We start from the raw sequence: 14,939 nt of genomic DNA, 5'->3' as shown, positions 1-14,939 counted from the left end.
CTCAGCTTCTCCCTCTGCCATCTTCCGGTGGCCGCCAGGATTTCTCCTCTAAAAGGCAGGAAGGGATGGACACACTCTCCCCTGTAGCTCTCTCTTTTTTTCAAGAAGAAAACCTAGCCAGCGCCGTGGCTCACTAGGCTAATCCTCTGCCTGCAGCGCCGGTACACCAGGTTTTAGTCCCAGTCGGGGCACTGGATTCTGTCCTGGTTGCTCCTCTTCCAGGCCAGCTCTCTGCTGTGGCCAGGGAGTGCAGTGGAGGATGGCCCAAGTGCTTGGGCCCTGTACCCCATGGGAGACCAGGAGGAAGCACCTGGCTCCTGGCTTCAGATCAGTGCGGTGCACTGGCCGCAGCACGCCGGCCACGGCAGCCATTAGAAGGTGAACCAACGGCAAAAGGAATACCTTTCTCTCTGTCTCTCTCTCTCTCACTGTCCACTCTGTCTGTCAAAAAAAAAAGAAGACGAAGAAGAAAAAACCTTTCTCCCAGAGGTCCCCTAGAGACTTCCTCTGCTCCCGAGAAAGCAGGTCGCATGGCCCCTGCTAACTTCAAAGAAGTCTGGGCAACAGGCAACGGGCATGGTGCTTTCAGCCCTGCCTTGAGAAGTGTCATTTATCAGGAAGAAAAGAAGGAGAAAGAAATGGTTGCTGCTTAGACACACAATACTTCCAGCCCCAAGCAGTTTTCATTTAAAATATTTTTTTTAGGTAGAGTTAGAGACAGTGAGAGAGAGAGAGGGAGAGAGACAGAGAAAAAGGTCTTCCGTCTGTTGGTTCACTCCCCAAATGACCACTACGGCCAGCGCTGAGCCAATCCAAAGCCAGGAGCCAGGTGGTTCCTCCTAGTCTCCCATGTGGGTGCAGGGCCCAAGGACCTGGACCATCCTCCACTGCCCTCCCGGGCCACAGCAGAGAGCTGGACTGGAAGAGGAGCAACCGGGACTAGAACCTGGCCCCCATATGGGGTGCCGGTGCCGCAGGCGGAGGATTAACTAAGTGAGCCACGGCGCCGGCCCCATCATTTAAAATAGCGATAGTTAATCTCAATGGATTCCCATCAGAATCCTTTTTCAATGAGTTTGGCCTTATGAATCCAATGCCGTTGAGGAAACCAACATGCCATTCTAGCCATCCCTGCATGACTACACCACGGAGTTGAAGCCCTTGTTGGCAAGGATGCTTTCTGTTGGTTAATGCTCCCCTCCCCTGCTTCCAGGTCAACAGTGATATTATTTACATCACAGCCAAGAAGGACGGCAGTCACGTGGTGCAAACTGTGGATACCACCTCCATTGGGAAATTGATTGTGACCAAGCAGATTGGAGGCGACGGCATGACTGATATTACCGATGCTTACAAATTCCAAGAAGGTAATTTGCTATGACCAGATGAATTTTTCTTTTTAATTATTCTTATTTGAAAAGCAGAGAGACAGAAAAAGAGACAGACAGAAAGAGGGAACGTCCATCTACCTGATTCACTCCAAAATGCTTGCAATGACTCAGTTTGGCTATGATGGGAACCAGGAGCCAGGAACTCAATCCAGGTCTCCCACCTGGGTGGCAGGAACCCAATTACCTGAGTCATCGTGGCTGCCTCCTAGGGTCTCCATTGGCAGGATTCTGATGTCAGGATTCGGGGCTGGGTGTAGAACCTCTGCTGTGGAATGTGGGCATGTGAACTTCTAGGCCAAAGTCCCATCATCAAATGAAGATTTCTCTGCCCATTTAATCATTGTCACTCTGAAGTGTGTTCCAGAGACTGCACTGGCACTTGCTATATTGGGGGTAGTAAAAGCAGGAGTATAAAGTCATGAATGAATGATACCTCACATGCACAATTTCCTGTTGTGGTTTAGTTTGTTTGATTGCTTGGAACAGTACTCCCCTGGACATGACCTAAGTGCTTTGGTTTAAAGTCATATCTATCGTAACAGACTATAGAGTATTAACTGCTCACAGGAACCTTGAATATAAAACTCTTTAAGAGAAATATAATTTTAGTTCAACAACAGAGACTTAAAAAACTACTTCCTATTTACCTAATGCCTTCCAAATGTTTTTCACTATTATCCCATTGAAACCCTGTGATCGTAGAGAATAAAATATTGAGAATGCAGTCTCACTAATTCAGGCCAAGTGGGCTCAAGGCCAATCTCAATCGTAAGACAATGTTGAGATGGGTTTTGCCAACTTAGGTTGTATAGACTGCTGTGAACAGGGAGACCCAGTCCAGTTCTCTTGCAGTCAATACCAAGTGTCTACACCAAGCCTGCAGTTGGGTTTACTGCTGGGGATCCCGGCTGTAAACACACCCAGGTTCCTGCCCTCTGCTGAGGGAAAGGACCATTAAGCAGAGCGGGCCTTGGGAACAAAGAAAAGAGACACTCATTCCAAACAAGAGATTGAGAGAAAGTCAGGTCCGGGGAGACAAGTGTCAGAACTCAGTTCAAGAAAGCTGGAAGGGGACTCCAAGCAGTGGAGACATGCCAGAGGGAGAGGGTGTGAAGCAGCTCGGTGTGTCTAGGGTCCTGCCTTCAGGCCTTACTAACCCACCCAGCTGGCCCAATGGCTGGGGACAAAATCGCCAAGGTCAGCAGTGGGCAGCTGGCAGAGGGCCTTAGGTATCTTACTGGTGAATGTGGAATAGATCCTGCCAATGGTTCACCACTAGAGGGTCTGAGGAGCAGCATCTATTTTAGTGAATGGCTAAAAATGATAAGTAATTAGCATACTCCTAAATATTCATCAGTATTCCTGAAATGCTAAGGAGTGCAGAATTTGTTTGAAATATTTCAGACAGTTCCACTGCTCTTATTTACAAAAACAATTTGCACTCGAAAGGAGAGACTTGCTGAATTGGGAACGCTTATGCATAGTGTTAGAGATTCAGAATTTTGTCATCCAAACAAGTAGATTTTTAGCGTATTTCTGAAATCATTCATTCTCTTCTTCTGTTGGTTACCATCTATAGCACAGCCTAGACACAAAAGCTGCTTTTCCTTTCTTTTTGGCTTTTCCTAAAGGGAAAGATAAAAACAATGTAAGCACAATAAAACAAAAACAAACAAGCAACGCCTTCTCATGATACAAGGGTACTTCAAAAAGTTCATGGAAAATGGAACTGAAGTTAATTTTACTGTGGTGTAAAAAAAAAAGTCTTTGAAACCTATCCAGGTCTCCAAAAGTTCGTGGAAATGTGTATTGTGAAGATACCATGGGTGGATTTCAAAACCGCTTTGCACCACAGGAACTCATTTTAAATTCCATTTTCCATGAGCTTTTTGAAGTGTCCCCATAGAGTTCCAAGCAAAAAGGTGTGAGTAGGGTAAATGGAAAACCCCAAAGAGGAGATGAAGAGAACCAGCTGCAGCCTTCACTCCCCCATGTATTTGCCCACCCAGGGGCTTCCTCGCACCCACTTGCACATCCCAAGCGCCACGTGGAGTTGGAGACCCGCAAGGCTCTGTCTTCCCATGCAGCTGCAGAGAAAACCAGAAGCAAGCACTCTTCTTGCTGGGGGAAAGCTGCTCTGACGCGGGCTGGACAGATGCTGCAGAGCCCAGCACAGACTCGGGGCTAGGGAGTGCCTAGGGGTCCTTGCCGTGCTCTGACCATGCTACTATGCATATACGAAGGGTCTTCAAAAAGTTCATGGAAAACATGTATTATTTTAAAATCTGTGCATGAGTTTCAATTTTTCTTGCAGCAAAATAAGCCTACTTTTGATTCCAACTCTCCATGGACTTTGGCTTACGCTCAGTGCCGTCCGTGGCAGATAGAGTTGAGAGAGGAGCTCATTCATGAAGGCCCGGCTTCCCACTCTCGGCGGAGTGGTGTGATTCATCCACTTGTTCAACACTTTGAATCAGCACCTCCTGTGTGCCGGAGCACTGGGCACAGAACAGTGATCCAAATCTGAATCCAAAGGATAAACGGGATTTGGCAGGTGGAGCTAGGGAGAGAATTGTCCAGAAAAAGTCAGCAAGGCAGACACTGCTGTGTGAGCTCCCCCACTCTGGAAGAAGTCCTGAGCAGGCAGAGTAGTGAGCAAAAGGCAAACCCTTAGGCATCTGGGAGCAGCAGTGACAGAGCTATCACCAAGACCGCATCGAAACCACGCAGCACGGCATACCTGCCATTGGCTGTCAGTCGTGTGGGTACCAGTGACGACCAAATCAGGAACGGGACAGGATCAGATGCTATGGGCAGAGAGACCAGGCCAGGCAGAGACCAGGCCACAAGAGAGGAGCCAGGAGCTTGGCCAGGATCAGACACCAGATTAGGATAAATCAAATGCTCCACCTCTACATGAGGAAGACATCGAGGCACAGCTTGTGCTGATCTGACCCAACCTGAACCACTAAGTCCACATAGATAGCTCTAAGACACCTCAAACCGCCTCTCTGCTGGAGTTTGCCCACAGGTGGATCACTAGTCTCCTAACCAAAGACGGCATGCGCATCTCAAATTCTAACTGTGGACATGAGCAAATGCAGTGCTATTTTGAGAGGCACACTGATAGGAAAGATGATTGATTATTGATGTCTGCCACGGACACCTAGGAATGTGGTAATGGTGGCTGGCAGCACTCACATCTGTGCGTTTGCCACTCTGATTCTTACATTGACTTTCACGTATTTAATTTCTTTAACCTGCCAATGCTGAGATGAGTAGAGAAACATAGGAAACACTATTGCTAGATTTAGAAATTATCTATTTTAATTAATTAAATGGAGAAAGATCATTTTTCACTTCAACTAACTGGAACTTCATATTAATTTCACAATTTTTTCCCAAAATATAAGAATAGGAAACCATAAAACTCTGAGAACTAGAATTCTGAAGACGCCTCCCCATGGCAACATGTGTCCCTCAATGATGGTGTCTCCAATTCATTCCCTCTTCACTCTATCAATTACTCCCTCTGCCACTTGTTTTCATCTCTCCTCCATATCTTCTTCCAATTAGCATTGACACAGGCTCAAGTTGCTCCTGTGTGAAGGAAGAAAACTTATAAACTGTCTTCACGCTAAATTTACTACCAAACACACCCCTCTCTATAGCAGGCACCATTGCGTCTTCCTCTTTGCCTCCACAGCTAGTCATCTGTTTAATTGTTTGTCTATTTTTACTTGAAATTATTACTTATTCGTTTGAAAGACAGTGAGACAAAAAGATCCCCCATCCACCAGCCCACTCCCCCAGTGCCCACAACAGCCAAGGCTGGGCCAGGCTGCAGCTAGAAGCTTGGAGCTCTATCCTGGTCTCCCAGGTGGTTGGCAGAGATCCCAGCACTAAAACCATCACCTGCTGCCTCCCAGGATGACCATTAGCTGGAGGCTGGGATCGCGAGTGAAGCCAGAACTCAAATGCAGGCACTTGGATGTGGGGTGTGGGGGTTCTAAGCAGCAGCCTACCCACTGCACCAAACGCCCGCTTCCCAGCCAGCCAACTTGTACGAGCTGCCTGGACTTGCGTCCTGTGGCATTCCGTTTCCATTGATTCCTCTCCAGCTGTGCCCTTCCTTCCTCAGAGCCTCTGTTCAGGGGCGGGGGGGACCCAGGACACAGGTGGACATCACTGACCCTGTCCCCTCTCATGTGGAGACTGTGTTCCAGCAGGGGAAACAGTGTCACACAGGGACAGATCCTGCGATGAGAGCCAGGCAGGATGTTCCTGAGAGATGAGCGCCTGAGGGTTTGGAGACCAGGGGTGACGTTGGAGCTAAGACCTGGACGACAAGCAGAGGCTCCCTACAGCCTGAAAGGGCTGTTGCACCACATTCCCCTCGATGGGGTGCGGTTTTGACCTTGCTCCTGGGAGGGTCCAGAGGAGGCTCAGGAAATCCAAGCCGGCTCTGTGTCAGCTCTCGTGGGCCTGAGACGTGGCCCGTGTTCCTGAATTACACAAGACGCCAGAGCACAGGGCACAAATGCAGACACAGGATTTACCCTGCCCGGCTCGGGGAACACCCAGTTCTTTCCTCCTGCCTGGGCAAGTGCTGATGGTAACGGCCCCAGCTCATCTCTACCGGGCAGAGCCTTGTCCACAGGGCCTGGCGCTTCCCCATGCTGTCAAGTCTCTCAACGCCCCCACAGCCCTGCCCCCACCCGTCCTGTTCCCCATCCTGACCTCTGCATCTTCCCTAGGTCAAGAAGAAGAGAGGCTGGCCTTAGAAACCGCCCTGATGTACGGCGCTAAGAAAGCCCTCAGCACAGAAGGCGTCCTCAAGCCGAGGTCTGACGTGGATATGAACTTCGAAGTGGAAAATGCCGTGCTGGGGAAAGACTTCAAGCTCACCATCACCTTCCAGAACAACAGCCCCAACCGCTACACCATCTCAGCCTATGTCTCGGGCAACGTCACTTTCTACACCGGGGTCTCCAAAGTCGAGTTCAAGAACGAGTCGTTCAGAGTGACGCTGGAGCCCCTGTCCTGTAAGCCAACCAGTGCTTTTTTGTTGGGTGCTGGTACTCACTAATAGCTTTGTGGTCAAGTTCAAGTCCTGGGTATGAGCCACTCAGGGAGAATCCTGCTCTTCTTAGGGGAGGCTTGGCAGTCATCTTACTTCTCAGGCAGACAGGTGGATCCAGCAGCAGCAGCCTCAGGCCTGGCCTAGCCCTCCTGGCTCGGAACCTGCATCCTGACACGATTCCCGTGGGCACTGGGACATAGGAGAAAGTTCACTAGGCTTTTGCGTTCCTTTCTCCCCTGTTAGGAGAGGTTAGGCTGCCCCGCGGGAATGGCACATTTTACATTAGAAGGCAGGGAGCCCCACACGCTGCACGCAGGCTGTTTGTTTAAACTCATCCATCTGAAGGCTAGGGAGAGAGCCCATCCCCGGGAGATGAGGCAGCCAGGATCCGGGAATGGCCTTGCTACCCTGCAGCTTCTCCCCGGGGGCGCTTTCCCATGCTCTGGCCCTTCCCGTCTCCTGCACGCAGGCGTGCATCCGAGCGTTTTTGCCATTCTTATAAACTCCACAGTTGGGATTGGCACGCTGCAGCTTGCACTGGGCACGGAACCGTCACCTAGGCTCATTTACTGGGGTGCTAGTATTTGGTTGGCATAACAGTTGGCCACACCACAGGCGAAATAAGTGAACCAGAAGAAACTGGTCTCTGGTCAGAGCATGCTGAGTTAGACGGAGCCCCTTGGAAGGGATCCAAATACTTCAGGGCACTGGATTTCCATTGACCTGACATTTGGCACTGAATAGAAAGTAAAATGGCTGGGGTGGGGGCGGGAGGTATGCAAATGTTAATTTTTACAACCTGGAGGCAGGACTAATACACCCCCCACCCTCCCACCCCCCTCCGGGATGGCCGAATCACAGGTCTCAATTATTCTCAACCTTTCTGGGCCCTGAGTCTCTCCCAGCCCACATGCCCTTCCAAAAGACAGTCCCAGAAACAGAAATTATTCCTAAAAATCCTAATTCCAAGAAACCTACCCCAATTTGAAGCGTTCAAATATCCCTAGCTTCAGGAACGTAGTCCGAAGTCAGGAGGTCACTCTGGTACTTTCGCTGGGAGCTGGAAGCCTGCACGCTCTCTTTAATCCCAAGGAGTGGGAAAGGCACTCTCATGGAAGAGTCGTCAGCGTGAGGGGCCTGGACAGTGTGCCTGAGCCCGAGCTGCTCTGCCTGCCCCGTGAAAGAGGCAGTAACTTAGCGGGCAGGTGTGAAGCAAAGAGAGTGAGGTTGTTCTGGGGACTGGTAAACCGAGAAGGTTCCCGACCCCACCACCACCACCACCACCACCACCATGCCTTGTAACGGGGCGTTTTTCAGAACAAGTGGCAGGAAAGAGGTGGTGGGTCTCTAGACACCTGGGTGCCAACAGGGACCCAAACAGGACAGGAAAACTTCGTCCTTGGCTAGCTGACTTTGGAGACGGCGATCTGCTCCATCTACGCCTGCCAGTCTTTAACAAAGCACCCATTACTGCCATGTGCACCTCCTTATCACCAGCCCTGGGGGCTGACACGTCTGCGGGGGCGGGGGGGGGGAGCAGAAGCGTCTGACCCAAGAGTGAGGCACCAGAGGAGACAGCTGCAATAGGAAGGCAGAGAGGCCAAGCTTTTCCCACCTGCTCCAAAAGGAGACATCCACTGAAATTGTTCGGAACAGGCAGACACACTGGGTTTCACAGAGCCTGGTTCTTGGAATTAGACACATCTGGAAATACGGGGTGACGATGTCACCTCCATGCCGTGCACCCTCGGGGAGTTACTGAGCAACCAGAGCACGCCCCCTCCTCTGTAAATCACCGCACGGCCGCCTACACCTGGGTTGGGTTCCCTCCTCACACCGGTGCTTTGTGCTTGCAAGTCTGGGCCCTGTTTCGTGCTGGCGACAGAGCCATGTCTACCCCTACGAAGTTTCTCATCTCACAGGGAGAATCAGACAATAAACACTCAAGCAAGTGAATATATCACAGGGCCCTGTGTGTCCCCGAGAAAACGAAAGCCGGTTGAGAACAGTCAAGGAGACCAGCGAGCCTGGGGCAAATCTCTCTAACAGAGCGAATTTAACCCAGACCACACAGAAGGGCAAGAGGGGCATTCCAGCCAGGAGACAAGGGATGCGCAAAGGCCGTGGGGTCACACCCTGTCTGATGCGCTCAATGAGCAGCAAGGGCTCCGAACTGGGAGCAGAGGTAGCAAGTGGGAAGGTGGTGTGTGTGGACCCTATAAAGGAAGGACCTCTACTGTTCTTTCCAGGGAGCTGCGAAGCCATGCGAGGGTGTCGAGCAGACGTGCTGCGTGACCCAGGGCCGCTGCGTGGAGAGGAGACGACAGGGCGTGGGAGGCTGAGCGCAGAGAGCAGTCAGGGTGACAGTGCCAGTGATCATCTAGGGGTGGGGTGGCCGCGTGGGACGTGGGGTGGACTAGTGAGCCCCAGCACGTTCTGAAGTCAGGCCACCCGTGTGGCTGCGGGGTGGAGGAGATGGAGGGATACAAACGCTGTCACGTGGCTAACATGCTGCACACATGACAGGCTCTCAGTAGATGTCAGCTTCCCGCGGCTTGGGAAACTGAGGCTGCAAAGATAAGTTGATGCGTTCAAGCTCACACGCGGCGGTCAGAGACAAAGCAGATGACAGAACTCAGATCCTATCCAGGCAGTGACGGAGCGAGCCAGTTAGGTGTAAGCTTGGCCCCGAGTTCCCTACTTATGTCCTCCTTAACCTGGGGTCCAGCACAGGTCCCTGGCCGGGGAGCTAATGCCAGACCCTTTGCTGTCTCCCAAGAGTCCTGTCTCTCCATCGCCTTCCTCTTTTTCTCCCTAATCCAATTAACCGACAAGCTTATATAAGTAAGTGCGGGAGAAATGTCTTGATCTATTATCCTTCCCGGTCATTGATCTGCACAGCCATGACCAAGCCTCAGCTTGAGTTAGCTCTGGCACAGGTGCCGCCCACCTGGGCTTGTCCCGAATAACCTGGGGAGGAACTGGAGGCTCTTCCTCTCTTTGCCCAGCAGGTGAGTGGCACTAATTGCATGCAATAAGTTACTTATTGAAATCTACAGTAAATTGCAGGATATTGCAAAAAATCACGCCATCCTAGACCTTGATCAAGCCTTCTAAGGTGCTTCCATGGCGAAGAAAGTTTTGCAAGTAGAATGGGAGGCTCACTTTCCAGAATGATGATTAAAGGGAACGTGTGGGCTCGAATCAGCTTGGGAGAGTTGAATAACTTAAACCTCCCAGTACCTTCAAAGGTGCGATCATTTCCACTTGGCTATATTTAGTTTTCTTTGCTTTTTGGAAAAGAGATGAGGCAGCTCCAGTCTGTGTCTCCCTTGGCTTTCCCCAGACACCGTAAATGATACTGGCAGCATCCCAGCTCCACCGCTCCTCGAGTGAAAATCTATTCCTCCTTCTCATGCCACGTTTAATAAACTTTATCTAGAACAATTTCTTGTGCAGTGGCAAAACACAGCACTTACATAACATCCTATTTCAGGAGCACTGTTCTCTTGGGCTCTGAAACACAGCCCGGTTTCTTTAGTGCTACGAGTTGGAGAATGGTCTACCTTTGGGAAGGAAGAGGGTCCTGATGCCGAGATGGGGAGATGGGTAGGAAGAAGGCAGGTGCATCCCACTGGCCTGGGGGGCCTCGGGGTCACACACAGGGGTCACACACACTCCAGAAATAGCCAGAGGAAGCCCAGGTTCAGAGTTATTCTTCTTGGGGGCCCGAGGCAAAATAAGATCTGCCACGTGGCCACACCATCTGTCCGGATCTGGGGACACAGAAATCAGGCCGCAGGGGCTCCTCTGCCGTCGTCTCCATTGCTGGGCCAGAGCCCCTCTCATCTGGATCCTCAGTGGCTGAGGGAGCCAAGGAGGAAGGAGGGGGCCCGGCTCAGGGGTGAAGAAGGCAAGGATGAATGTGTCATCAAAGAGGCGGATTTCGAGGGGCTGAGGTCAAACAAGGTCACAACCTGAGCAAAGAGGGCTCTAAGAGGAAGAGCCCTGCCCCAGGAATCCCGTCAGTCAAACCTGCATCATCTGGGTGGGGTTTCCAGGCCTCAGCAAGGCCGATGCGTGTGCCTGGCTCTGGCTCTGTTGTGGGGACTGTCCTGCGGTCTCCCGGGTCTCTCCCACCCACCAGATGGCAATAGCAGCCCACCCTGCACCCTGGTCGTGACAGCCCAAAGGCCTGCCCGGCAGCCACCATCGAGCTTTGCGGTCTTCCAAGGGCTGCTGGAGTTCTCAGGACTCGGGCCCTTGCACACCGGCTGCACCCCGTCTCCTGTCTCCTGTAGGAACCTCCAGTCTCTCTGGAATAGGTGTCAGGCGTCTCATTCAAATGCAGATTCTGACTCCAGAAGCTGGGTGGGGCCTGAGTGCCTGTATCTCTAACAAGCTCCCAGGTGATGGCGCTGCTGCTCGCCTGCGGACCACGCCTGGAGCTGCCTAGGTGGAGAGAAGCAGCACTGGCCCAGGGATGGATGCGGTGTGGCAGGTGTTTACGCACCCCTAGGTGATGGTGATGGGGAGCCAAAGACCTTCAGTCGGAGGTCTGTCACCGCACCCACACATCAGCAGTGACACTTCCAAGGCAAGATGCTAGCCCAGGCAGAGGTCCTCCCAGCCTCCTGGTCTCCAGGGCCAAGGGCAAGTCGTTGTGCATCCAGCTCAGGTGTGTGAGTCCCCCTCTATTGATGGGCTTGGCCGGAGGCACCTTCACCTGTGCAGCAGCCACAGCCCAGGAGCCCCGGGAGGCCTGGTGCCCTGTAGCAGGTCATCCTCCTCACGGACTGATGGCCCTCGCCCTTGAACTATCGGCCCTGGGAACGGTTTCCTTCAGTACCTCCTGCAGAAAGGCGGGACCTTTGGCAAACCTGTGCTCAGGGAAGCAGTGAAGATGTCCAGTTCTGGGAATGTTTGCAGAGTCTGTGTGCTGTGGTTGAGGGTGGAGTGTGAGTTGCCCATTGGCCTGCTGGGTCTGCCAGCCGGCAGGTGCAGCAGGTGCCACACCACGGCCTGTCTCAACCTGCAGAACAACCGCCCTTTGCTCTCTTGAGGTAGAAGTGAGGGAGGAGAGTAGACCAGTGCTACTGAGGACTCACGGTCCTCAGTCCAGACGCTGATCGGAGGAGAGCAGGCCACTCTCTGGTCTCCAAACATCATCCTCACCGACTGGCACCCACACCTAGCAACTAACGTCAGGGACTTGAGAAAGTCGGTGGTTGACACAGGGGTCTCTTGTAAATTGCAGATGGGGTGGGGCTTGGAGACGGTGGAATGCCTTTGATGGAAGCAAGTTTCAATGGCTTTGTTCTCTGAAATAGAGAACGCATGACATCACATGGGCACGGCAAAAGCTAAAGTGAGAACGTGGAGCACCAGGAAGACAAGGCTTGGTGGGGCCGGTTTTGCCCAACTGTGACCCAGCGTGGCGTAGATAAGACAGCTCTTATTCCACAGGGGATGAGCGTGTGGAAGAGTGGCCTTGGGCTTCACTGTCCCACGTCTGCCTTCCCGGGGATTGTACTGCCTGACTCCGAGAAGCCACAGTTAAAAGCCCTTGGAACTCCGTTTTGAACACCTTTGCCATGGTGGTCTAGTTTACAGCTGCAAAGGTGTCACCGCAGATTAAATCCCCGGCACACTCGTTCTCCACCAGAGAGGCAGGAGGGCTGGGCCCCCAGGTGACTCTCACCGTGCCCTTCCCCTCGGCTGTGCTCCTGGGGGCTGCTGGGAGGGTGCAGGGGTCTCCCGCTTCTCTCCCGGGTCTTGATGCCTGACCTGTTTTTTGGCCCTCCCCGCCAGACAAGAAGGAGGAAGTGTTGATCAGAGCCAGCGAATACATGGGCCAGCTGCTGGAGCAGGCGTCCCTGCACTTCTTCGTCACCGCCCGAGTCAACGAGACCAAGGATGTGCTGGCCAAGCAGAAGTCCATTGTCCTCACGGTCCCCAAGGTCGTCATCAAGGTTGGTCTGAGCGTCTCATCTCAAACAGGGCCAAGGGGGGAGGTTCTTGATGAGGCACCCAGACTTGGTGAGAGTGTGTGCGTGTGTGTGTGTGTGTTCTGCTCTTAAAAAAAAAAAAAAAAAAAAAAAACATAACAGAGCTAGGATCCTCTTGTTCTTTGAAAGAAGCAAACTGCCCTATATATAGACGTGCACATATAACACTTTCCTCTTCTCTCCCAGATTTAAATATATAGATGTGGCTGCAGATATAAATATAACCTGTGGGTATAAACACACTTGTGGAGGAAGATAAAGATGTGTAATAGATACAGACTTAGAACTTTCCGTGGCTCCAGAGTAAAGTAGGTCAGGCCTGCTGTGAGATCTGCGAGCCGCCTGCGGCATCTCAGCTCCACCTGCGTTTCAGGCAGGAGCCTTGCTTGTTGCGGTGCAACTGCGGACAGTGGAGTGGGGACAGGGAGTGGCGGCTTGAGGATGCTGACCCTTCGCACAGGTGGGCACCTGGCAAGCACTGACCAGTTGCAGAAATAGAGGGTTGCGTGGCTTTTTTGTTAATCTGAGGTGGAGAGATTCTGAGAAATAGGAAGACGGGGAAAGAGAGAGAGCTCCTGGGTGATGGGTCATTACCCAGATGCTTCCGACAACTCAGCGTGGACCAGCCAACGCTGGGGGTGAGGAACTCAATCCAGGTCTCCCGGATGAGCAGTGGGACCACCATCACTGCCTTCCAGGAGGTGGATTAGCAGGAAACGGAAGCCAGGGGCAGGGGCCAGGTCTGGAACCCACACCCTCTGACCCGAGCTGTAGGCATCTGAACCAGGGCCCTACCCACTAAACACCTGTCCTGAGAAACACAGGACTCCCGCACCCCAGAAAGGTCCGCCGTGCCTTCTCCAGCCAACCTCCCCCTCCCCCACCACGAAGCCCTCCATCATCATAGGTTTGTGCTCCCCGTGGACCAATAGTTGCAATAGTGCCTCTTCGGGTGCCACCAGAAATCTCTGCCCGAATGGCTCAGGGCACTTGGCAGGGCAGAGCTGTGGGCAGGTGCGGATAGAACACGACTGTGGGAGCCACAGCTGTGGGTCCTCGTGGCCTCTTTAGCCACATCCCTGGGATACTTCTCAGCCCTAGAAGCAGGAACCCAGGCTCTGGCAGGGCCCTCAGGGGGTGACATCACACCCCAGCCCATATCCAGGGCCCCTAGGCCCACCCCAGCCTCTGCAGAACGTTCTCCTTAAAGTGACTAAGAGTGACGAGCACAGAGCCTCCCCGGTCCCTCCAAAGTGGGACGCATCCGGGTGTTAGAAAGTCCGCCGGTTTCATCCCGCCTCAGAGGGGCCTTGGTTCTTATGAATCATCGGCTGTGAATCATCTGAGCTTGGATAACTATGTGCATTCACACTGCAGCTTTCCTGCATCCGACAGCCATCCACGCACTTGGCATGCGTGGCTGCATTTTCCACACCCGTAACCTCTCGCATCTCCTCTTCAGCACATGAGCAAAACTGGAGAACAGAGAGGTTGCATACTCACCCAAGGCCACACAGCCAGGGCAGTCTGCCGCATGACCGGGTCCTGTGCGGGGGGCACAGGGAGCTGCCCCAGGACGCGGCCCCTCCCCTCTCACAGATTGGTGCCCTTGAGGATAAGATCACCAGGCCTTCATCTCTAGAAAGGCCATCACCCTCACCGGCCTTTGCTTCTTCCAGCCCCTCACTGCTCCCCACACCACAGGCCACGCCAAAGCCCTCAGGGGCCAGAAGAAAAATGCAGATGCCCGGGGTTTGCAGGCTGCATCAGAATCAAATGTAGGGCGGAGATGTGGCTGTTGGGGGTGCTCCTTCGGTGCCCTTGTGCCATGCGAGTGTGAATTCAGCCGCACGGAGTACAGGATGCCGTGGCCGGGGTGGGTCCGCCCAGCAGGCAGCTGCTGCTCGGGCCGCCTCTCCCCAGGTGCCAGCCCCTGCAGCGCCCTCTCGGCTGCTTGAGAGGGGCGTCCGTGTCACTGTCACAGAGATGTCGTGCAGGGCCCATTCACGGCTCAGCCCTGAGCCCTTCACGGCAGAGGCTAAAGCTGGCTACTCTCACCTTGTTACGACGCCGAGGCTTGTCCCTGCGCGGGCCTCGGGAGACAGCCTCTCCAGGCTGTGAAGTGTTCAAACCACAGAGAAAATAAAACTTAATTGCACCACTGATGATAAACTGGATGTGTGAAGGGAACGGAGATCTTTGATCTTCGGGGCTTTGTTAATCCGGAGGATCATTTGCGCGGTCTGTTTACTTAGCAGCAACTTCGTTCTCCAAGAGTGGAATCAGAGCTACCTGATCCCACGAGTGAGCGGACCTGGGCAGGGGAGGGTGCGCCTTGCAGAGCCGTTTTGTTGTTTTGGATTTGCACAAAGGGATGCGGGCCATGTGCCTGGGACTCACTTGTGACCGTGGTGGAAATCTGGGCTCTGTTCAGTACTGAGTTTGTTCCCGGACCAG

The 14,939-nt window shown here is 53.0% G+C and overlaps 1 protein-coding gene across 1 annotated transcript in view; it reads left to right on the top strand.

Moving 5' to 3' along the window:
- Positions 1–14,939, top strand: part of F13A1 (coagulation factor XIII A chain) — a 163,516-nt gene that overhangs the window by 128,897 nt on the left and 19,680 nt on the right. Inside the window, exons 10-12 of the mRNA XM_062187323.1 lie at positions 1,214–1,367; positions 6,149–6,436; positions 12,286–12,446. Coding sequence (XP_062043307.1) covers positions 1,214–1,367; positions 6,149–6,436; positions 12,286–12,446 — 603 coding nt within the window. The remainder of the gene's footprint in view (positions 1–1,213; positions 1,368–6,148; positions 6,437–12,285; positions 12,447–14,939) is intronic.

The sequence above is a fragment of the Lepus europaeus genome, chromosome 3 (assembly GCF_033115175.1).
Source record: "Lepus europaeus isolate LE1 chromosome 3, mLepTim1.pri, whole genome shotgun sequence".
Lineage (NCBI taxonomy): Eukaryota > Metazoa > Chordata > Mammalia > Lagomorpha > Leporidae > Lepus > Lepus europaeus.
This window is presented reverse-complemented; position numbering and strand designations above follow the sequence as displayed.